The 25,245-nt window shown below is 42.8% G+C and overlaps 1 protein-coding gene and 1 long non-coding RNA gene across 2 annotated transcripts; one reads left to right on the forward strand and one right to left on the reverse strand.

Moving 5' to 3' along the window:
* Positions 1 to 11,387: 11,387 nt before the first annotated feature.
* CDC50B (cell division cycle 50 P4-ATPase accessory subunit B) lies at positions 11,388 to 14,743 on the reverse strand. Its single transcript, XM_021062472.2, has one exon. It carries the CDS (start codon positions 14,549 to 14,551, stop codon positions 13,490 to 13,492), a length of 1,062 nt encoding a protein of 353 aa, XP_020918131.1. The 5' UTR covers positions 14,552 to 14,743; the 3' UTR covers positions 11,388 to 13,489.
* A 223-nt stretch (positions 14,744 to 14,966) lies between these two features.
* On the forward strand, positions 14,967 to 18,576 carry LOC146406956 (uncharacterized). The gene is made up of 2 exons (XR_014820306.1): positions 14,967 to 15,100; positions 15,494 to 18,576. It is a non-coding gene; the product is annotated as an uncharacterized LOC146406956 (long non-coding RNA).
* Positions 18,577 to 25,245: the final 6,669 nt, after the last annotated feature.

Consider the following 25,245-nt stretch of genomic DNA (forward strand, 5'->3'; position numbering starts at 1 on the left):
GGTAATAACACAAAAGTCAGGTAGGGAATTTGCTCTTTGTAGTGGCTTTAATTCAAGTGTCTCTAAATATCCTAGAAATCAATATATATTGGCCAGATTTTATAAATAAGGAGTTGAAAGCCCATAGAGATTTAGTGACCTGCACAGGTCACACTTTGAATGAGCAACAGAGGCTGCTCTGGCCCCATCTGGAGTCTTTTAACTCTTTTGACCCCCTTCAGCGATGTAGGGGCTGGCAGATTTCAAAGATCAGTGAACTTTTGGGAACGTGCTTGGCAGTGAAACATGGAGGCTAGGATTCTTTAGATTTGAGCTCCTTCCGGGATGCAAGCTGAGTTAGCATTTTATTTTATTTTGATTTTTATTTCTTTTTTAGGACCACAAATGCAGCATATGGAAGTTCCCAGGCGAGGGGTCAAATCAGAGCTGCAGTTGCTGGCTTACACCATAGCCACAACAATGCCAGATCCAAGCCGAATCTGTGCCCTACACTACAGCTCATGGCAATGCCTAATCCTTAACCCACTGAGCAAGGCCAGGGATTGAACCTGCATCCTCACGGATACTATGTAGGGTTCTTAACCCACTGAGCCACAGTGAGAACTCTTCAGTTTGCATCTTAAAAGAAAGGGTGTAGGAATTCCCATTGTGGCTCAGGGGGTTATGAACCTGACTAATATCCATGAGGATGTGGGTTTGATCCTGGCATTGCTCAGTGGGTCAAGGATCAGGTGTAGCCGTGAGCCATGGTGTAGGCTGGCAGCTGTACCTTTGATTTGACGCCTACCCTGGGAACTTTCATTTGCCCTGGGTGCGGCTGTAAAAAGCAAAAAAAAAAAAAAAAAAAAAAAAAAAAAAAAAGGCAATAAAATAAAGAGATGTATGTTAGGAAGAGAATCAGGAGGGGCTGGGCTTAGAGTGGGAAGAGGATTAAGGTCACTACAGACACCAAAGGCTCCTTCTTCCCCCAAGGGTGGAGACTGAATAAGCATATCATTTTTAAAAAAGTTTAGAAGTTGACATAAATCTTAAGATAATCTTTTTAAAAATTTTAGTGGAAAGTGACAGGATTCTCCTCTGTTATGAACTCCTGCCATTTTGACAATTGCATTTCTCTCAAGAAACCATCTCCAGGCACCATTCTCCAAGATGCCTTATATGGAAACTCTATGTCTATAAGATGGTCATTGGTGTGTGAACAAAAGGAGATACTTGTTCAACTATGTTTGCTTAGTTTTGCAACATTCATTCTCATTCCTGGAGATTCACGCTTATCTTAGCATGTCAAAGGCTCTAAAATGTCCCACAGGAAAAAGACATTATTTGAACTTGTCTGACTATGGACTTTGCCCATATTGTCACACACAAAAAATACAAATAGTATCTTGTGAAAAAACAAAGTAATTTGCAGAAAGACATTTCAGGGGAATGATTGCTCCTTCAATATTAAAACAAAAAATTAGTCCGATGCCCAGTCCACTGTAAAAATTTTCATTTAAATCCCAAGCCACAGAACTCTGTCACTGAAAAGGAATCCAGTGGTTTAGTCCAATGCCTCATTTTACAAAGGAGGAGGCACAAAATGACTCATCCAGGATCTCCATCTCCAAGCCAGCACTTGTCTGTGTCACCACCCTGTCACTCACAACACCTATAATAATCCCCCCTCTAAAATCATCTGTGAAGAATAATTTCCATCTGGGCTTCGAAACACAAAACTGAAATTTTGCTGCATCAGTGTTCTGTGCCAGTGTTTGCCTAGGATAAGACTAGACTAGGAGAGGAGTACCAAGAGCTTGAAGGAAGGTGCTCCGGGACAGGGTAGAGTTTTAAAGACTATCAATGCCTTCAGAAGGATTGCAGATCCAGAAAGTACACAGCACCCTAGAGACACTGGAGCTGCATAAAACCAGCAGGTGAGACAGTTGTCAAACTTGAGGAAATTTTGATGGTGCAGAAAAGGTGGAGTACTGTTGCAGAAAAATGCTATCGCTATCTGGAAAATTACTCCCTTTGAACCAGTAGCTTGAGTTAGCACACAGGGTCGGAGAGCAAAGGCAGATGGAAATGTATCTTCCAAAGGACCGGGCAAGGAATTGTCTCATAAGAACATGTAACTAGAAATTGTCTGATATGCCCGAGTCATCTGTAAACCTGCTATGCCCCATATTTTGTACATTTTATGCCACTGAAAATTGGCATGAGTCTGTGTTTGTGTCCATTAAAAAAAAAAATCTGATTCTATGAGCTTTGCGAAGGAGGGCAGTGAGGAGGTGGGGGTGGATAGTGGAGAACAAGGAACACATTTTTGAAGAAAAAACAAACGCCTGATTCTTGGGTCAGGGTGGTAGAGGGTGGGGTTGAAGTGGGTCTTCAACCCAGCTGAGTCTAAATGGACTGGGAGGCTTTTATTTGGAACTCTCCCCTGGCAACATTTTATCACAGTGTGGTTTCCATTCTTGGCAGAGAAAAAGAACTGAGGTGGAATGGGATTGGCTCTGTCTTGGCTCTGACAAGACATTCCTAATAATGGCAGATATCTTTTCCTCCCAACTTAGAAAAACATGAAATCAGATATTGGCTCTGAGCATGTCTGACGGTCTAACTTTATTTCCTGTCAACGGAAATAACTCTGATTTATATTTGGTTGGCAAGTTCACGCACTTACATACAACTGATATTGAGAGAGCACAGAGAAAGGTAATGTACAGAGCTGTGATGTATGCCTGGTGGGCAGAGCTTCCTGGTCTAAAGGAGACCTCAGGGACCAAGAAAGACACTTCAGTATTCTCACTCTTCTGACACCACCCCCCCCCGCATCCTTCCATGGAGGGATATTACATGGGCTTCAGATGAGCTACATGCTGGCTTTGATCTCTGAGCCCCTCACCTACACTCTTTGTGATCCAGAAGGCTGGCCTGTATCCAGCATTTATAGTCAGATGCTGAAGGCTGAGGGGCTGATGGATGCTGGTGTCTGGCACATTGTTTTATTCTTCTAATATCTGGGTACATCAGAGGAGTGAGGAAATTTTTAAAATTCCACTTCCTTCTCAAAATTGATTGATGGTCCAGGCAGTGGAAATTGAGTGAATATGCCTTTTCGGTTAATGCCATCTTATGTCATCTGGTTTTGAATTCAGAAGCATTCTTTCCACTGCCCTGTGAGGATGCCATATAATTCATTGAATTTAAGATGTCATCAATCATAACCTACCCTACTATTTTTTGTTCCACTATGAAAAAATGCTGCCAATTCAAAGAGGACCTAATAGTTCTTACATTTAAATTTTGTATTTTATCCTTATTAAAAGGATTTTATTCTTATTTATATAGTGTTTTATTATGTATCCCACTTGTACAGATGTTAGAAAGTATATATAAAATAAATTGGCTATATTTCTCATAAGGCTTCTTCATATTTAGAGCCCAACTCTTCCAAATCCCTCTAGAGACATATTCTTCAATGTCTGTTATTACACACAATGCAGTGATTTGCCTCAAAATATGATGACAGAGCAGCACAATGACAACTCCATCATGATGGTGGCCTGGCTGACAGTGAGTCTAAGTGACAGCAGTTGTAAGAAGCCATGGAGAGTGAGAAGCCAATTTGAGAGATGTTAAAATATGGGGAGTGTGTGTGGAGAGGAAGGTACATCTTAGAATGGAAGAAATATGTTTCAGTATCAAAGCGTGGCACTAGATTCACGTATTCAAAATTTAGAAATATTTTATTTTTTATTTTTATTTTTGTCTTTTTACTTTTTCTTGAGCCACTCCCACGGCATGTGGAGGTTCCTAGGCTAGGGGTCTAATTGGAGCTGTAGCTGCCGGCCTACGCCAGAGCCACAGCAACGCGGGATCTGAGCCGCGTCTGCAACCTACACCACAGCTGACAGCAACGCAGGATCCTCGACCCACTGAGCAAGGCCAGGGATCGAACCCGCAACCTCATGGTTCCTAGTTGGATTCGTTAACCATTGCGCCATGACGGGAACTCCTAGAAATATTTTATAAAAATTTCTACTTTTCTTTCTGAAGTTGGACATCAATCTCAGGAAAGAAAACAAAGTTTCAAATCATCCACCCCCGAAGTATTGTCTAAGGATAAGCAGTTCCTGGGATCCTAAGTGAACATATTTATTTTGTTTCTAGAGAGACTCTATGGGCATTCTTCTTAAAAAGTGGCTGTGGAGAGGATTTATCTGTCAGGCTATTAAGACTGTGAGGCACCTTTGTGTAGTTCCTGGGAAAGGTGCCTGCTGATTTTATTAGCCTTTCATTGTAAAAAAAAAAAACCCAATTTCTAATTTAAAACAGATAATAAACATTTCTAATAAAACCCGACATATTCATGCCTGTTTTCCAAAGTTATGTGGTGAAAAAAAGGAATAGTAGCAGTCTTTTTCACTCTTGAGCCTATGTTAAAACAAAGTAGATGACATATACTTTTCCAACATTGACGTCAAGAATCTTTCCTGTATAACGTAGCTCTAAAGTAAACATTAGATTTTTAGAGAAAAAAGTTAAATTGGTCATAACCACTAGAATTATATTTGAAGAAAATATTCTATATTATTCAAATACGAATTAAATATAAACACTCTTTCTTGGCAGGTTAATTGGAATGTATTAAAACTCACAGAGGTATTATGCGATTTATACGCGTTCGAGTTTTATTTACTCTTGGGAACTTTAATTTTGGAAATGAATACTCCACTCGAGCATTACACAATCACGTAAAAGCAGATTTTTTTTTTCCCACCTGTGTTAGGCCCAGAGGTAGTTAAACGCTGGCGATTCTATTTCTGTCCGGCAGAGGGCAGTAATGCACATCTTTGGACGAGAGATTCCCATTTCAGATTGGACAAGCACCAACCTGAGAAACCATACACCACGTTCCGTGCTTCTTAGTTCAGGCTCTGGTGACGGTCCTTGGCAGGGTCAGCAAGGCCACCACAAAGTTGGTTTCAGGGGGCCAGGTGGCAGGTTGAACTCTCCTCCTCCCGGTTCTGTGGGATGTACCTCCTCAGCCGGGAGAAGTGATGTACAGGAAAAATGCTCAGCTCTGTGATATGCAAAGGATCTGGGACCCAGCCTCCGTGCTTGGCTGCTTGCGCTCCCTTTTGGCAACAAATAGGAGGGAATGTGGTTAAAATGTGACTCATTCTCGTCCCAAGATTTCTGCACTTAGATTTCATTTCCTTCTGTTTTCTGCTCCGATGAAGGATATGGAGGAGGAGATGTGGAGGCTTTGGTCCTGTAAAGGCAGCTTCTAACGCAAAAACTGTCTCCTATACCAGCACCGCCCAAAGCTTTGCTTTCTTTAGACTGTATTCGGACAAACTGGGAATGTCCGATCCCCACCCCACCCCTGAATTCCCAGGGGACTGACCCGCAGGCCTGCTCTGTGCCTTTGTGCTTTCCATTAAAATAGAGTGCTTTGGGCAGTAGTCCATCTAATGTCAGTTTCACCATTCCATTTAAAGAAAATGTGAAATTAAATTTTTTTTCTAAGTTCCTTAGTGGGATAACAAATGCTTAAGAATGACTTAAGCTAACCGGGTGCATTGGGTGAGTCTGTAGAAGCTCTGGAGACACCACAGATAGGCGTGGGCTCTCAGGGCATGGTGGAGATGGAGCATGGCACCCACTGCAGCCTTTCGTGAGCACAGGGTGCATTTTCTCAGTGATTATTTTTTCCAACACCCTACTGTATGCACAGTTTAGGGGTGATAGCAAAATGTATCCACCTTCCAGTTTATGCAACAGAATATGACCAGAACACATGATGCTCTGTTTGCCCATCCTGGCTTCCTTCCATCTGCCTCCTTCTCTGAGGTAACCTCTGTCCTAACCTGTAACCACTTCTACGCTTTTCTTCACACCTTGATCCCCTTTCTATTCTGTTCCATTGGTCTAGTTGTCTTCCCTGCACTAAAATCAGCCTGATGTCTAAATTACTGAAGCTTTACAGTAAGTCCTCAAGTGAGATTCCCCCTCCGTGTTCCTCCAACCCCTGTTCCTTTTTTTTCCCAGGGGTGTCTTGTCTATGTTTGCTCCTCATGAAATTAGTCTTTATATTCATAGAGGATGAGATGTTGAGTGCCGTGGAGCCTCAGTCTGAGGAGCTGGTTTGAACCTTGGCTTTTCATGACTATCTGTGCTGCCTTAGCCTGCTCACTTAACCTCTCTGAGCTTCAGCTTCCTCGTCTGTGACATGCAGATCATAGTAGCCCTAATTTCACAGGATTGTTGTGAGGATTACAGTGGAGTGACATAGGTAACATTGTCGGGAAAGCATCACTGTTGACTTTGAATAGCAGGGAGCATCCTCGGTCACAATGACCGGCCTGTCTCTTGACAAACGTCACCTTGGACCAGCTTCTTTATTTTTTCAAACAGCTGTTTCTGGATATGCACACGGGGATCATATTTGGGTTGTTATAAAAGTTAAAGGAGAAAACCAAGGGAAATTGCTAGTACATTGTCTGGTAATGCTTAATAATTACATTTAAGCATTTTAACCAGATTTACTTATAAAAATTAATTGCACCTTAATGCTAAAAACTGTCTCTACCTTCACTTCTGGGTGGCTACAAAAACACTTGCCTGGGAATCCATTTGCCTAGAAGAAGGATGCTAGTGGTAGAGAGAAATTTGCCAAACCATCTCTCACTTTTTTACAGTTTTTCTTTGCTTTCTTCTTTTTGAGGTAGGATTCTCAAAAGGAGAAAGTGTTCCTGATTCAAGGCCAGACTTTCCTTCCTAAGCCTTCTCTGTTTCCACAGCCTGCTTTGCTGGCTTATGGCTGACCAGGCAAAGCTGTCTCTTAACTTGTTTTCCAGAATCAGAGGAAAGTTTAACATAACAAAATTTTATAGCTCCTGCCCAGTAACATATATTACTTTAGAAAAATAAAAATACCCTTCCCTTATCATGCATTATTCTTTTACATGTACAATTTTCCTGACGTATTGAAGTAATATTCCACAGTTTGCTATGACTTGGAGGTTTATGGCCCTTCTGTGGCAGATCAGACTAAACATAATTCATTCATAGCTACTTAGTGCTCAGGGAAATAAACCCCTGAACTTAAATAACTATGGTGTGACCTCTGTAAAATATTATTTATGGTTTTAAAACTACTATTATGTAGATATCAAGATGTGCCAAATGTTATAAACCAAACACCAGCCGGCAAATGGGACAACTAATATTCCATTTATTTTTTGCTTTCCTTTCTGGGTATTTCTCTACAAATGCTATTTTCATTTAAATGCATTCTGGGTTAACTCCTGGCAGGGGAAAGCAATGTTCATTTACATTTTATTACAGAATACTGCAGTTAAGTAAAAAATTCTCCTCTATAAAGAATCCCCACAAAAATGTAAACATTCCATTAACTTACTGCCATTTAATAGGAAAGACACTGATTACCTTTGAGTATAAAATAACTGTCCCCACTAACAGTGAACTAATGCAAGCAATCTGCTATTCATGTCTGCAATTAGTTTATGAAGGAAAACCCAACTGCACATTTTAGTTATCCAAATGGGAATGCTAAGCTTAGCCTTTTCATGCTATTAAAAATGTGTGTGCATTTATAACACTCCTTATTCTAAGATTTTCACAAGTTTAGGGTGTCATTTCCACATAGCCTTTGTCTCTTCAATGATTTCCTGGGCATTCAACTGTATTGTAAGAAATAACATGTTCATGTGCAGTGGTAGTCAAGTAAGGGAATCCTTAGTTTCCTAATAATCATTCAACAAATGTTTGAGGACCCACCACAAGCTGGTCACCCAGCTTGGGTCTGGCATTACTGGAGATAAATCAGAAGGAAAAAAAAAATCCTTAGCACGCAGAACAGTCTGACTATGGAGATAGATAAGCAAATAAGCAATTTCTAGGCTACATACCAAGTGCTGTGAGAGAAGCATAAGCACAAAGGAGGACGAGGCTGAGGACAGGGCATGGAGGGCGGTGGAGGACTTTGCGGAGTCACAAACACTGATCGTGGCCTTGAGGATGACCGGGGAGATTCGGGTGATCACATGGATGCGCCGGACCACCGGCAAAGCCATGAGGGAATGCTGGGCTCAGGTCTCTCTCTTCAAATCATCCAATGTAGCTGGAATTTGGTGGAGCCTTGGAGGAAAAAGGGGTGAAGATTCAGAGTGAAGCCAACCATGAAGAGCTTGTAGGCCTTGCTAAGGAATTTTGACTTCCTCCTGCAGGCGGTGTGTAGACATGAGGGATTGGGAGTTGAGGGTCACGTGATGATTTGCCTTTTGGCGAGCTCGTTGCGGCTGGGATGTGGAGAATAAACTGGAGTCCAATTAGCAGGCTTCTCCAACTTCCAGATGGAAAATAACAAAGTCCTGGGCCAGAGCAGTGACAAAGACAGATCGGATTGAAAGTGCATTTGGGATATAGGAGCAACAGGATCTGATAAACAGTTGCATGTGGGAAGAAACAGAGGGAGTTGCTGAGAAGCCAGTTCATGTTTTTGGCTTGGATGACTGAGCGGGATAGATGAGTCATTTTCAGCATCTGGGACTGTTCTTGGAAGAATGGGTTTGGAGGAAAGGTCTTTGGGTTTCATACTGAGCTTATGCTGTTTGTAGGACATTTAGGTTTGTCCCAGCGACAGCTGGACATGTGAGTCTGGACAGAAGTTAGGGTTGGAGATATGAGTTATGCCATTTGTATGTGGGATGGTCAATAACGTTTTTAAACAGTCATGAAACTGAATAAATGAGCTGATTTGCCCCTGATGGTATGAAAGATGCCGTCATTCAGTTATTTGCAAATTATGTTGACATAACGATACATGTCTTAATCCCTAAAGCCCTGTAGAAAAAATTGAAAACGAAAGAGTAAAATGTGTTTTCCATTCTGTCATTAACTATAAATACGAAGTGATGCAGCTCTCATTTTGGATTCTTTCACAAAAATGGGATAGGACTTTTACTTATTAAAATCATAACAGGAATCTGAGTTCCCATTTTGGCTCAGTGGTAATGAACCCGACTGGTATCCATGAGGATGCAGGTTCAATCCCTGCCCTAACTCAGTGGGTTAAGGATCCAGTGTTGCCGTGAGCTGTGGTGTAGATCGCAGAAGCGGCTCAGATCCTAAGTTGATGTGGCTGTAGTGTAGGCTGGCAGCTGCAGCTCCTATTTGACCCCTAGCTTGGGAACTTCATATGCCACAAGTGTGGCCCTAAAAAGCAAATAATAATAATAACAGGAATTAATTGTGTCTTCCTTTGAGAAAACTCAAGTGGCCCATTGAAATGATTATCACTGCCTCATCCAGAGGTGATTCTTTTGTAGAAAAACTGCTAACTTTTGTAGAGTTCTGAACAAAACTGAGCAAAAGAGAAGGGAATGTATTTCTCCCATGTCAGTCTTGATGACTTTCTAAAAGCTCTTGCATTTTGATGGCTACGATTAATGAGACCACATAGTGTTAAGCACCCTGGACTTTCAGAAAAAAGGCCTTTTAGAAGAACAAAGTATCATTATTAATGACACATCCTTTACAGTTTTCATCAGTAATGTAAGATTTCAGCTACTTTAGTGGGAACTTGGTTAAGAGCTCAGTGTGGAAAGCAAGGCAATTTCTTGACAGTAATACCTTTTGCTTCTAAGGAAAAAGATAAATCACACTCAAATTGATCAAAAAGACAAGCTGAGAAGCTTAGCAGGAGGTGACCCACCATCCACTTACTGAATTTCTCCAAGGCCTTGTCATCAGTGAGTCTGCTGGCCAGCTCTGCCCTCTAAAGTGGACTCCCTTCACGCCCAAGACCCCCTTCTAGACACTATGCTGGTCCAGAAAAATACCCCATGCTCCAAACCTCACCTTTCTCTTCTCTATTTCCCCCTCTTCTCTCCCCTACATCCCCAGTCTATGCTGGATTTCACTGCTCCAGGAGCTTTCTATCCTATGGTGAACTGCTCAGCCAAGTGCATGAATAAAGGAATGCCATCTTACTGTGCTGAGCTAATCTACACTATTATCACTAATGGCAAGAATCACAGTGCCAGGTGGTGAACCAGTGGGGAAGTATTTTTTCGTAATACATGTTGTTAGTCTTGTGGGGGAAATCATGGGGGATGGCTGTATACATAGCATCAACATTGTTTGCAACTTTTGCAAATTCTTTACACAAAGTGTTACTCTCATGTAAGGTCTCTCTGGGCCCGTAAAGTGTTTCAATCAGATTCACTAAGACCTTCTTGATGACACTTTATAAATGACTCTGCTTTTGTTGGAGGACAGTGATGACAGAAACTCTCCTGGCATCCACGTTAAAATAATTTTTAAAATTGTGTCATCTCAAATCAGTCAGCTATGGTTTAGCTGTAGGGGAAAAAATATCCAGGATGCAAAGAAATGCTGAATAAAAATAAATGTATATTTAATACAATTTACTATTACTAGGGTAACAGATCACTTTTACCCAGGGGCATATAGGAATTGATTACACTGCAGCTCTATCAATAACCCCGTTTTGAGAATCTACTCAAGATTGCTGAGATCCTCAGTGACAGGAAGAGAGCACAGACACTATGAGGCAGAAAGGGTTGTGGCTATATAGTGTGAAGTGATATTTTTACTAGAGGAAGTGGCAGACTATTATTTTGTTTCTGATTTGTAACAACTGTATAGTCAGTGAATTGTTTAGTTGATTTGATTCTGTAGATTCTTGGAAAGTCTTTCTTGTTATATTATTCTGTTTGGGGAGTTCCCGCCAACCACATTAGTTTCTCTTTTGTTTGTGGTTTACTTTACAACAGAGATCAAAGCACATTTCCAACCCAGTTGTTGAGGTTCACTCTTTTCTGTCTCATTCCAAATGACACAGCTCTGGCTAGGAACCATTTTCTGGACAACGTAAGAATTCAAGCCCAGCTAGAATTCTGGGATACCAAACAAAATGCCCACAGCGCAGGAAAATGTTTCACTTTTTGTTTTTAAAGTTTCTGAGGCTTTGTAGTCCAAAATACCCAACAAATAATTTCAGTTTAGAATGTGAGTAAAAGGCAAAAATGGAAAAGGAAGATTTCTACAACCACATTCTTTTGTACGTTTAATACTAAATATTATTAAAAATTGACCACATTTTACCAAATTCTAACAGTAGTTGAAGATTGTCTGATTTGTACTACACATTGATTTTGATGTAAGTTCAAATTCTGTGTCAGGAAGACAGAGTTCACGTTGAGCTTTGTTCTGAAAAATTATTTTCTTCCTACATTATAAATCTGCTAATAACAAATGAACAAAGTCGTTGGTAGGTGGTAGCTTTTAAAATGTTTGTGCCTTTAAGATCATGGTTCAAAAGAATTAAGCAAACATGGTAACAAAGGTAACACAAACATAACCTTTATTCTCTTTCAAAAACCCAGAGAATAGGGCCTAGAACCATATTCGTTAATCAGAATATCTTAATTTATAGTCATTTAAAATTTTATAGCAATAGAATATTGTAAAAACGATAGAAAAATACATGGTTACTCTCAACTATGTAATAAAAAAAGCAGTAAATCTTCTTATCCATTGTAAAGAGAGGTTAGGCTAGTAAGCTTCTTGATCATACATTCATAATAAATAAAAAATTACTCTATATACATAAGATCATATATTTATAGCCTAAAATCATGATATGAAATCTGACAATAAAATTGTGTCATTTTCAGGAGTTTGGAAGGCAATACACTGTGATTATAATATATTTTGTAATTGTATATTTAGTTTATGTAAATACTGGGATGGAGTCTCTTAAATCACAATTGTTCTAGGAGATCTGAACAGATGTCAGTGAGCATGCATGGTCTGTAGATTAATAATTTTCAAAGAACTAGAATAGGGTAAAATAAAATTAATATAAAGTATTCAATACAATTCAGTATTTCTTTGACTACTGAGAAAAAATACTCAAGGTATTACACTATCTTACAGGCATGAGTAAAAATTATAGTAACTGGAAAGTAGCCATCACAAAGAACAGGCACTGAGAATTCTACCAAATAACTGTTTGCTTTTGGCAAATAAATGGTTAAGATGATCTAATTTTTCTTAAGTTCTTTTGCCATAAGAGGGTTTTTAAAATTCTATTTTCTTGGAATAATTGTATATATATTAGAATGATTTTAGAGTACTCAGAGATTAAAAGGTTAAGTAATTCTTAAGATTCTAATTTACATGAGACTATATTCCTTAGCATTCATTTGAGCATAGTACTAGAAATAAACACCCTTCATTTGAGAACGTAGATTAAAAACTTTTTTTCTTAGACCCAAGGGAAAAGGTATGAATGTAGCCCTTTCTCTCTAAGCATAAAAAATCACTTAGATGACAAAGAGAACCAAGTCAGCAGTCAAGAGACAAAGACCTGGCTTTAGGGAAATTACTTTCCCTAGAAGGTCCCTTCCAGCTACCTGATTCTAAGGTTAAAACATCCCCTTTGAGCTGTACAAGCTGACCTGGCATTTTCAAATTTCTACACAGTCCCTGGCCAAAAAAATAAAATAAAATAAAAAATAATAATAAACAAATTTCTCACAAATATCAAACGAATTGGTACAGACCCCTGTTCTGCAAAACTGTATGCCAACTATTTGTTTTCACTCATTCTGCACATTATAGAGAGCTTCTCATGTTCAACGAGGAGAGCTAGACCAAACCAGCAACATTGTGCTAGTCACTGCTCCTGGGAACAAATGACCAGTTGCCTGAAAAACCGGACTGAGTGACTACTTCGGACCCAGCCTCCCACAAATGCGCAAATAGGGAAACAGGCAGTATCCTCTTTACTCCCTGGTTCAGAGCCCCAATTTCCAAGTTTGAGGGAACACAGGGGAATCTCCAGATGGGCTGGTTTAAACTGCAGCTTCGAGGGTCTCCCCACAGCCTTGTTGTCAGAATTTCTGGGGCCTCCTAATCCATCTACGCTTTAAACTAGAGCGTTCTCCCTACCCGTCCATGCCTTTGCTGGTTATTTGTGGGTTTCATTTTCTACCCCCCACCCCCCACCCCAAAAAAGGGAAAGAAAACCACTGTACAGAAGTGGTTAAAGCTCTAGAGTCAGAGCCAGGAGCCAAGTTGCTGCTGCATCTCAAATGAGTTCTCTAACGTCTAGGTCTAGCTCTTCATTAGATGGGAGCTGAATAAGAGCAGTCCCAACTGTCCCTTCTGCTCTCCAAGAACCTAACATGTCAACTCAGTAAATGGTGAAGGAGATGGGGAGAAGCGGCCGGGATGTCTCACTCTACCAGTTCAAACACCCCAGAAAAGTCTGGAGGCCCCGGATTGGATGTAATTCCTCTCTCTCTGGTCTCCTCATCCACAAAAGGAGGCCAAGTGAAGCGAGGCTGGAATTGGGTGAGAGTCAAAGAGACAGAAACCCAAAAGAAGCTTGCAAGAGAGCTGAAGCAAGAAGCTTTCAGAAAGGGTACTTTGAAAGCAGGAGTTACTCGTCCTCCTCGTCCTCGTCGTTCTGGTCCTGGTAGCGAATGTAGACGACCAGCATGACAAAGCCCGTGAGGATGCAGAGGGAGCCAACCACCAGGTAGGCGATGCCCAGGAAGGGGTTCTTGCCTCCCATCCAGGAGATGCTGCTGAAGATGATGAGCTTGTGGCCGCCGAAGGCGCGCACCGGGTAGTTGTAGGTGATGTTGACGCGGTAGGCGCCCCGCGGCAGCCCGGCGGAGTAGTTGCCCTGGCGGATGCGTGCGTACAGCTTGCGGAACGTGGGCAGAGCGGCAGTGCGCATCCACACCACGAAGTCCTGGTTGATGAAGCCGGTGTTGTTGGGGTCGGGGCTGAGCTCGTAGACCGGCCGGTGCCAGTTGGGCGGGGGCGCGGTGCCCCGGAAGGCTAGCGCCAGACTGCCGTTCACCAGCGGCGGGTTGCGGAACTTGACGTGGTAGTCGGTCCACCAGGCGATGCCGGTGCGGTCGAGCGGCACCTCGACGTAGGGCCCGCCGGGCTGGCGCTGGTACCACAGCGAGAAGGAGTCGTTGAAGAGGCTGTTGGCGATGGCGCCGCAGGGCGCGATGGGCAGGCCGGCCGCGCTGAGTTGGTAGGGGGCGCACTCGTTGACCGGGTGCCGCAGGGCGCTCGGCAGCCCACTCAGCTGCGCGTCGTCGCGGGACACACCGTAGCGCCGGTTGTTCTGGTAGAAGTTGGTCAGCTCGTAGTAGAGGTACACGGGGCCCTGGAAGAGCTCGGGCAGAGAGAAGTACCAGGCGCATGAGCAGCGGGGCGGCGGCGCGCGGCCCTGCCCGGCTGCGGCGCACACCGAGCAGTTGCTGAGGCCCGAGTCGCCGGTATAGTCGTACTCGAGCTCCTTGATGCCATTGGAAGAGTAGTAGAGGCCCAGGCCCAGGCCGATGAAGGCCAGGCCCGCGCAGAAGAAGAGCGGCAACGCGATGCTGGCTGACAGCAGCGGCTGCCAGGCGGGGAGGCGCTGCTGCGTGAACGCGGTGTTGTCCGGCTGGTGCGCGCCCCGAGCCGTGGCGCTCCAGGTCATGGCTGCCGCGCGGACCGACGCGGGGGCGTACGGATGGGGACGTACGGATGGAGCCGCCCGGGGGCTTCTCCCCCTCCGCGCTAGGCCAGCCCGGGGTTACCCCCGGGGCAAGTCGCCGCCTGCTCAGGTGAGTTCTGGCCCCGCCTCCGGCCCCCGCACAGGTGAGGCTTGGTGCTAGGTCCTCCGTGCAGTGACCAGACCCCTCAGTTCCGCCTTGGCGCAGGTGCTCAGACGGCTCCGCCCCTATGAGTGATCGGGAACCGCGCCCCGCCTCTACGGAGGTGAGCTGGCGGGGCGTTCCTTACCTCACCTGGCAGCCCAGGGCTGCTTTTCCTCCCCGCCGGGGTGGCTCTGGACGCCAGCTCCTCCTCCCCAAGGTGAGTGGCGGCCCTAGGCTGCGACTGAGAGGCTCATACCCTGTTCAGGTACTTCTTTCCCTTCCGCCTTATGAGTGACTGGAGTGCCCGGGCCAGTCTTGCCTGAAATCGTAGAAGCTGCAGCCCCCAGCGCAAAGTTCCACCGTGAGTTCTGGAGACTTGAAGATTTCAGGTAATTAATCATCTTTTATCTGAAAGGAAATGAAAACGTCTTTAGGCCCTCTCTTCTTTGTGGGTTAACTTATGGACCCTCTTTCAGTCAACTTTAGCCACAAATTGTAATGCTCTGGGATTACGCTCTGGTAAATCTGTTTCGAATTCAAAGCCTGCGTTCAAATTCTAGCATTTTTTTTTTTTTAAAGGGAAAATGATTTTCTGGCCAGGTGCCCCAATTAGGTGGGATAACTGAGAAAAGTGGAAACTTCTCTGAAAATAATATGACTCCAAAAAGAATCAATGAAAGCAAGATGTTCAGAGCCTTTAAATATCTCTCAAGTTAGTGGACAAACCATACAAGGAGAAAAATGCCCTGGACTACATGTGATTTATTTTTTTTCCTTTTCAGATTATTTGCCTGACTGGAAAAAGGTCCCATCCAAGGTCCCAAAAGACCCAGCTGCTATCCACAGGCAAGGATGCTGGGGCTGTTTGGCCAAAGGAGATGACCTTCAAGGATTTATAGGACTTATTGGAAAGAAAACCCAAATTAACTCTGAACATTGCTTGGGATTCTGGCTTTTATATTTAGGTTGGTAAAGTATACACAAGGGATTGTCTGGCCATTTCAGCTTTGTTCTAAATCCTCCTTATGTATTGAGGTGTTCCTGAGTCTCTTTGAGCTCAGAGAATGCTTGAATTTTTCTGATATTCAAATAGCTTGAATATTTTCTGAGTTACACTCTGCACTTAGAATAATACATTACATTCAGGAGTCATTCAAAATCCACTGAAATTTGGAAAGTTAAAATTCTTGCTAAATTGAGCAACAGCATTTTGGTTTTATTTTTTAATTTTTTTTTTGGTTTTATTTTGTTTTTAGCATCTTTCAAGTATTAGCCCTATGCTAAGCAATGTAGAAGACAAGAAAATTAGGCTGAAAAAGACCCTTGACCTCAAGACATTTGCAGTCTAACAAGGGACATATTACTTAGGAGTAAAAAAGAATCAAAATAGCCAACAGACAATATATACTCAAGTACCAAATGGTGCTTTATAAGAATGATACTAAAAGTTAAAAGTAGCATCATTTTAACAATGGAAAATTCATTCCACCTTGTTGAATAGAATGCATATGAGTTGGAAGCTTTAGCTGTTAGTGAATATGAGGGAGACTTGATGACTTGATTTCCACTTCCCTTACTTCTAATCATACCCCAAGGGAGGAAATGCCCAGTATTGTCAACAGGTTCCTACAGTGTGATCCAGTCTGTACTACACCCATTTTCCAGTAAGATAAATGAATAAATAGTTCTCTGTATCATTTTGGTGGCTTCCACCCACCCCTATATCATCGAGTCATCAGTTGGCTTGACACAGAGTCCACAAAACCGGTCTCTAGGAAGGAATTCAGTTCCCCAAACTTAATCTAGTGGAATTTTTAGTCTAACCACTGCCCTGAGGTGTGAGTCCTCCTGTAGAGTTGAGAGCCTTGATAGCTTTCCCCTGAGGCACCCCATATTTCATTAATTATTTTCCTTTTATTCATTTTATTTATATTTTTACTTTCATTTTCAAAATTAATATTATTATAATTTTTGTCTTTTTAGTGCCGCACCCACAGCATATGGAGTTTCCCAGGCTAGAGGTCCAATTGGAGCTGTAGCCATTGGCCTACTCCACAGCCACAGCAATGCCAGATCCGAGCCATGTCTGTCACTTACACCACAGCTCATGGCAAGGCCGGATCATTAACTCACTGAGCAAGGCTAGGGATTGAAACTGCAACCTCATTGTTCCTAGTCAGATTGGTTTCCGCGGTGCCATGACGGGAATTCCCATATTATTTTTTATTTTATTTATTCATCTTATTCATAGTTTATTCATTCCCATAACTAAGTTAACACCAGGGTGCCCCAGAAGCTAAAAGAAGAAACTGTTTCAGGACAGGGGCTAATCAACAGGGTGAAGCACAGCTGAGGTTTCAAGTGAGAGAAGAAATGAAAAGCCACCATCGGATCCAACTCCTGTGGAAACGATTTGGGTGGTGGTGTGGGAGGAGTCAGGCTGTCTCAGGCAAGGGAAAGAGGACATGGGACAGCCAAAGTAGGACAACTACTTTGGAAGAATCGGGGAGGGAGGAGGAGAAAGGCAAATGGTTCTTACTTAGAAGAGTATGTATCCTAAGGGAATGGCTTCTTTATAGATAGCAGCAAAGGTTTATTGTGAGGGAAATAGGAGGAGTTCAGGCAAGGTTGAGGAGAAAGGCAACTGGCTCATGCAATGAGCTGGGGCAGGCAGGAGGCGCTGGGTCTGCAGAGCAGGTGCAGGGTCAGCTCAGCTCTGAAACTGGAGGCAGGGAGTAAGGATGGATGCAGAGTGCAACAGTGCTTTGGGCTCAGCTCTAGGGGAGAATTTCTTTCTGTGCAGTAAGAGGCATGGGGGGTGGGGAGGGAAAGCATGAGACTAGGGAGGACTTTGAGGAGTGGGAGAGGGACGATGAGAAAGGATGCTGGGTAGCTTTGTCTCAGGGAGTCCCGCATCCCAGGCTGGGAGAAGGCAAGTGATAGAACACATTCAGCGCAGGGGGGCTTTAAGCGCAGGTGAATTAGAAACGAAGGTTTAAGATATTAGTTTTTGTGGACAGGGTGGCTAAACTGATAGGCCTTAATATTTAAGCAGAGTAGCAAAGAAAATGAAATAGAGCTGAGAATCAAAAGAAAGCATAGGGACCAGCTGACTGGCAGCCCTAATGATGTTAATGAGTAGGTGGCATGAAAGCTGGGAGGAGAAAACCCCTAGTATGAGATGGGATGTTAAGGATTTAGCAGGTGGTGCGGTGCCGACATCCATGGATATGTCATATTTTCTCCTCCAGCTTGTAAGTTCTGAGAGGTCAGGGATCTGGTGTGCATGGCTTTGACCTTCAGAGTTCAGTGTAAAAGGTGGGCCCTGACCTCGTGTCTTTCACTTGGTTACATGTTATCATGATGCATGAAAAGACACATGGATCATGTAAACTCTTCCCAGTCCCAATAAAAAAGTGACCTCATTCTGGAGTTCCTGCTGTGGTGCAGTGGGTTAAGAATCCGGCCACAGTGGCTCCAGTCCTCTGCCTGGTTTAGTGGTTAAAGGGTCCAGTGTTGCCGCAGGTGTGGTGCAGGTTGCAGCTGCAGCTTGGATTCAGTCCCTAGCCGCAAAACTTCCATATGCCATGGGTGCAGCCATTAAAAAAGAAGAAAGACATGAGTTCACTCTGGACAATTCTTTAGTGCATCTGTTTCTTATGAAAAGAACTCAGAAAGTGAAGGAAAAAGGCGTAACCAATCTCAATACTCCTAAAATTGCTTTATTTTTCCATTTTATTTTCTGGATGTCATCCATATAGTTATTTACTTTTAATTAGTTATAATTTTTAAAAATGTAGTTATTGTCATCTGTTAAATTACATTTTTAATGGAATGAAATGAAGAATAAAATATTTTCCGTTTCTTGGTGGTCTTCATAATTTTTTAAACGGTTCCAAATTTCATGAGTCTGTCATATTTAACTACTCTCCTATTGTTGGGCATATAGATTATTTCCAGTTTTTCAGTTTTCCAAAGAATATGGTAGTAGATATCTTTTTGCATATAACCTTTCATGTTATATTATTTCCTTAGGATAAATTTCTAAAAGTAGGAAAGGGGCTTAAAGTCAAACATGTTAAAGACACATATTGGTAGAGTTTTTGACATTGCCACAACAGTGTATTCTTGGCTATAGTCACCAAAATTTGGCAACAAAATCAATTGTGAACCACAGAATATATTTACTCTGTGCTAATAAACTATCAAATACTAGGAGAAGCAGTATAGGATAGGGGAAAGAAGGTTGCCCTGACATTAAAGAAATCCAGGTTCTGCTCTAAAGTTCATCAAGGAATAGCTGTGTGACCTTTGTCAAATTACTTAACCTTTCAGGTCCCTGATAGCTTACCTATATGAATGTGTTTGCCTAAATGATAGTAAACATCTCTTTTAATGCAAAGATATCTGTTCCTAGTCATCCATCCTAGGAAGTTTTCCTTGCACTGACTCATTGAGTAAATGGTTAATGTGTTTTGAGGACCTACTGTGGGCCACTCATTCTGTAGGCACTTTATATGCAGTATCTCCTTTAATTCATACCACAAACCTAGATGGTAGGTACTTTTATTATGCCCATTGAACTGATGCAGAACCAAGATTGAGGCTAAGGAAATGGAAGCTGGTCAAGTTCTTATAGAGGTAAGTGGAGGATTCGAGAGTCTATGGGACACTAAATTCCAGTGTCCTGCATTTTCAGTCACCACAGTGTAATATCTGAGCATACGTCCTCTTAAAAGAACCCAAAAGACTTGAACGAATTTTTAGTGTTGCAGATCTTCTGTACCCCAAAGATAAGAGAATTTTGTTCCATTTATGCCAAATCCCAGAACATCTGAGTTGCCTTATTTTTGTTTAACAAAATTTTGTTTTGAAGCCAACTTTTGTTCAGCATATCTATTTCTCTTGTTAAAGCAAAAATAACTTCACTTGTCTGGCTGTACTCAGTTTTTGCATTTACTTCATGACTATTTATCTTACCATAATAGAGCCAAGGGTTTTTAATTGGCGTTCCCTTATATAAGTTTATACTGCTCAGGATTATTGCCTATTACTCTGCCCATGGGGCAGCTTTTATTTAAAAGGAATCAAATTAAATTGCTTCATAAAATTACAGCATGTGTTCAGAAAAGTTTGAAAAAAAATCTACTGTGCCTGGACTTAATTTTTCATTAAGAACTGTATTCAGCAGACTTCCTTTTTCAAAAAATTATGGAGTGATACCCCCTAGTGGAAGATGCAGAGAAACTTCAGTGGAGTCCTGTATGTACTGGAGGCAGAAAAGAGACAGAAATTCTTTCCACTCCTGGCTGCAGTGTGTTGATTTTTTTTGGCTATTAACTTACTGAAAACAGCAGAGGTCAATTGTGAGCAGAATTGGGTGAGTTGAGCAGGGAGCAGTATAAAACGCACAGTGGAACAGAGAGAGTTGACAGTAGGTCTCAGAGGTGTAGGCATTTGGTAAGGGGTGGACAGATTAAAAGACTGGGCACACCAGCAGGGGTGGGACTGGACTTGAATTGTGTGTGTAGAGTTTGTTTATAGGAGTTGAGATTGATGAGTTGGTAGGAGAAAGACCCCAGATATCAGGACAAGTTTAGTGACAGAATTGAGATAAAGGGGAAGGGAGAGCTTCGTAACTAGAAACAGGAAAGAGCTAGGAGTTCCCTGGTGGCTTAGTGGGTTAAGGATCTGGTGTTGTCACTGCTCTGGCTCTGGCTAAGGCTGTGGTGCGGATTTGATCCCTGGCCCTGGCCCAGGAACTAATGCATGATGTGGGTGCAGCCAAAAAAAAAAAAAATTAAATCAAAACTGAATTGGGCTATCCACTGTGAAAGGTGAGCAGGACATGTGGTGCGGACAGGAAGAGGGAGGGGAACACCTGCAGAGCGGTGTCTAAGGAACTAGTCTCTGTTGAGGCTAGAGGCCCCTCTCCCCTGTCATCCCCCATCCCTGCAGGAGTGAAACTCAGGGGATGGCCCCACTGAGGGGCATCACCCACATACTGGCTTTCCTTTTCACACAGTGAAAATATCTATCTGAGACTTGGAAATTCCTTGCTATGTATCAGGGGTGATAGTTCCATATTTAAAAGTGTTCAAAAAGTTACCAGATTGTGCAATTGAATCAAGATGTCCGTGGCCATGTGAGGGCAAAGCCCTGTGTTCTAACATTCCTAATCTGAGGAGAGAGGGCTGGCATCTTAGGAAAACCAAAGTGCCCAAGAACAATGTGCTTAGATGCTCTTTCTTGTTTGATAGCATTAATACGCTGAGTAAACATACTTTTAATTCCATTCTCTAGGTCACTGATTCAAGTGTTTAAACACCTTGGCCTGGAACCTGGGAACCTGTACGTGTCATGTGTGCTGATCAATAGGACTTGTTAATATTCAATCTGGAGATTGTATTACCCTGGGAGGATTGCAGGGGCCCCTGACCGTTCTCTCTGAAGTGACTGTGTTGAAAATTTTAGGTTTCTTTCTGTATGAAGGATAGCTGCATTGTGTCAACTTCCAAACCAAACTTTGGGCATCTTAAAGGGACCAAGACCCTAGATGATACTTTATCCAGTGGTTCCCAAACCGGCCAAGTAGCAGCAAGATCATTGGCGGCTTGGTGGGGGGAGGGATCGTGTTTAAAGATAGACCTTTCTCAGAGTCTGATTCTTGCCACTAAATCAGTCTCTAGAGGCTGGCACCCAGGAAGCTTACTCAGAGCAATGTGATGATCACCCAGCTTCCGGGCCACTAACCTTCCCCAGCCTCATAATCCATCTGGGGAATCCCTGCCATGCACAGAACAGCTTCAGTAACAGGGTGCTGTTGTTCAGAGATGAGGAATGTCACAGAAGCAAGGAACTGAGGGATGTAGACCTGGCTTTCTGAGGAGCAGCAAGTCACCAGCCTTCTCCCCTCTGTCTGCATGCTTTCTTGCCCCTGATTCTCCCTGCACCTCCACAGGCCACCTCCTCCAGCCTGGCTCTTCATTTGCTTCTCCAGATCTTGGACCTTGCCTGCTTCAGGTTGTCTCAGTTCTGACATGGACCTCAGTGCTGGATCATATTTCAGTTCTACCAGACTCTGGCTATTTTATTATTATTATTATTATTATTATTATTTGTTTTTTTGCCATTTCTTGGGCCGCTTCCGTGGCATATTGAGGTTCCCAGGCTAGGGGTCTAATCGGAGCTGTAGCTGCCAGCCTATGCCAGAGCCACAGCAATGTGGGATCCGAGCCACCTCTGTGACCTACACCACAGCTCACGACAACGCTGGATCATTAACCCACTGAGCAAGGGCAGGGATTGATCCCGAAACCTTATGGTTCCTAGTCAGATTCGTTAACCACTGCGCCACGACGGGAACTCCTATTTTATTCTTTAGTTCAAGAGAGGTTCCAGCTTGCATCATGGGTCCAGCACTGGTCCAGTCTGTTGTGGCAGAGGTGGGAATGTTCCCATGGCAGATACATGGCAGCCTATGTCCACCTTTTTAGTGAAAATTGAAGAAACTCTTCCAAAGGAGGGTGGTTCTTGCTGAGAACTCAAAGGATGTCCACCACTTCTCTGTAACTTTGAAACCAGGGAGCATTTGGGCTCCACTTCAACACTTCCTGTGACAAAGAACTCACCAATTTGTGAAGTCCTTTCCTTGTCCAGTTCTAAGATTCGACAGCTTTGGGGGAATGACTATAATGGATTCTAGGTTCCTTCTCTGGAGGAATACAGGGTAAACTTACTCCTTGCCTTATAAGAACTCTGAAGATGGCTGTCATGTTCTTCTGAAGATTTTTATTTCCGGAACATACTTGCTTATTTCCCTGACTTGGTCCTTTTTGGGTCTAGGGTCTTATAATTCTGATCTCCTTGCTTTGCATGTGGCTTCAGTTGGTAGATGTTCTTAATAAGAATTTGCTTTCTTATATACAGTACTGTTTTTAAAAGGATTGAGGTAGGAGTTCCCGTCATGGCTCAGCAGAAACGAATCTGACTAGCAGAGATGAGTTCGCAGGTTTGATCCCTGGCCTTTCTCAGTGGGTTAAGGATCTGGCATTGCAGTGAGCTGTGGTGTATGTTGCAGATGTGGCTTGGATCCTGTGTTGCTGTGGCTGTGCTGTAGGCCAGTGGCTACAGCTCCAATTTGACCCCTAGCCTGGGAACCTCCATATGCCTTGGGTGTGGCCCTAAAAAGACAAAAAAAAAAAAAAGAAGATTGAGATAGCTTTAAAATATGCTGTAGAGCAACATACAAAGAAAAAAAAAAAAAACTTCAAAGCGAAAGAATGAAGGCAAAGGTAATACATTTTGTAAAACAAGGTGGAGCTGAGCGAGCAGTTGGATCCTGAAGTGCCAGCCATGAAATCCTCTGAGTGGTCTGCAGACTTGCTTCTTGAGCTCTCTAGTGACTGGCCCCAGGAGGGAAGGATCAATCACTGTATCCAGGAGAGGAAACGAACCATTAGCTCAGAAGAATTTAAGTGATTTCCAGTATAAAGAATAGGAAATATTTTCTCCTTGGGGTTCTCCCAGAGAAGGTGCTGCGAAACCAGGTAAATAATGCATTTAACCACAATCTTGTAGTAGATATTGTGGTCATTTCCTAGAACTGTTTCATACAACGCCTGCCAGCGGGAGCTCAAGTGGCGCAAAGCATAATTCAGTGAAGTTGTTCTAGGAAGCCTCCCCCCGCCCTGCAGAGTCTGCATGTGCCAATCTGTGCTTCTCTGCCCCTGCTGTCTATGGATGGGTATTAGAGGATCTATCAGTGGTTCTCACACTGGGCTCTGGGGTGCCCATCCGTGGTGGAACTCCAAGCTCCCCATCCCTTCCTGGCATCCCATTCTGTGACCTGGAGCTTCTAAGAAAGATGTGGTTAGAACAAGGATTCTATGGGTAAAAAAGTTTGAAAAGTACTGATCTAAAAGAACAAGTGCACTGCTGTCCTTCACATGATCTTCCAAAATGAACTACTTTGTTCATTTCCCAAAGTAGTTAAGGAGAAGCTGTGTGTTCAAAGATTAAACATCCCGCTAAGTGCCTAGATCACAGAGCTTCCATGTTGCCAGTTAAACTCAGAGTCATATGCTTTAATAATCAAGCCAGCTAGGGAGGGATTGACAACTTCTTATTAAATCTGAGGTATGTAACAAGGACATATGGTGGACAGAAGGCCACTGCACCTTCACTTGGAGGTGGGTAAGAACGGACCATCTGTCAGTGCCCAGATTCTCCTTAAGAAATATTTGGCCTTTGCTCTAACAAGATGATACACAAAGTACATCATCATTGATTTTCGCTTGAAAAAAATTATATCTCCTGTAACTGAGCACCCATTCTGTTCACAAGCCAATCTCGGTAAATTATTTATAGATTATTGAGCTTTTATATTGAGAAGGGTCTATATACGTTTAAAAAGACATACATAAAACTAGGAAGTTGTTGGTTTTGGATGTAGAGCAACTGGCTTTGTGATAATAAAAGATGGGATAAAAGCTGGCTAAAAGATGGGATAAAATACTTTTCTGGATCTTGATACTAAAACCATGGTGTTGGCATACCAGAGAAAAGCCCATCTTTCTCTTCCTTATACTGGGAGTAAACACAGAATCTGAGGCATTGATGGACTGTTATTCCTGACCTTGAAACACAGTGGTATTAAGTGCTAATATAAGTGAGGGTGAGAACGGGCTTGGAGAATCAATATTGAGCTTGTATCTTGGTCCACAACTGATTTCAGCCCTCAGAGTCAAAGATTATGGAGAGAGAGATAAAAGCAGCAAACACTCTTAGGTTTTTCTTGTTAGATTCCGCCACAAAGTTGACAGAGTTGACTAATGATCAGTGGTGGAACAGCTGTGTCTGTAGCTCACTTTGTGCAGATCATTGGCCTAAGAGTCCTAGAACTTAAAATCTATCAAACAGGAAGGTGACATACACTTCAGATTGACCGCCTAATAAATTAGAAGGGTAAATGACTGCCTGTAGGGAAAATGTGATAGTCTTAACTGTGGTCCAAACAACAAGGAGAAATACCACCAACCGGGGGTCTTCCCTATCTAGTCACAAAACCACATGATAACCTTTCATAAAAGAGATCTGTGAGAATGGTGTATATGTGTGAGGATTCCTATGTATTTAGTTGCTGATAATTGGAGAATGAATGTGGGAAGTTGCAAATTTAATCAAAGTAAACTCATCTTTATTAATCTCCTGAGTTGGCAATAAGAACCTGTCAGGGCAAAACCCTAAAATGCCTAATCGACCACAGCATCATGGATAGACCTCCCACTTTTTTCTTTTTTAGGGCCACACCCATGGCATATGGAGGTTCCCAGGCTAGGGGTCTAATCAGAGCTACAGCTGCCGGCCTACACCACTACCACAGGAATGTGGGATCTGAGCCGTGTCTGTGACCTACACCACAGGTTACGGCCAACACTGGATCCTAACCCACTGAGTTAGGCCAGGGATTGAACTGGCAACCTCATGGTTCCTAGTCCAATTCATTTCTGCTGCACCACAATGAAAACTCCAG

Source organism: Sus scrofa, chromosome 1 (genome assembly GCF_054392235.1).
Source record: "Sus scrofa isolate SSC_HxYL_T2T_F1_AM1 chromosome 1, Sscrofa_HxYL_maternal_Yorkshire_Landrace_v2.0, whole genome shotgun sequence".
Taxonomy (NCBI): Eukaryota; Metazoa; Chordata; class Mammalia; order Artiodactyla; family Suidae; genus Sus; species Sus scrofa.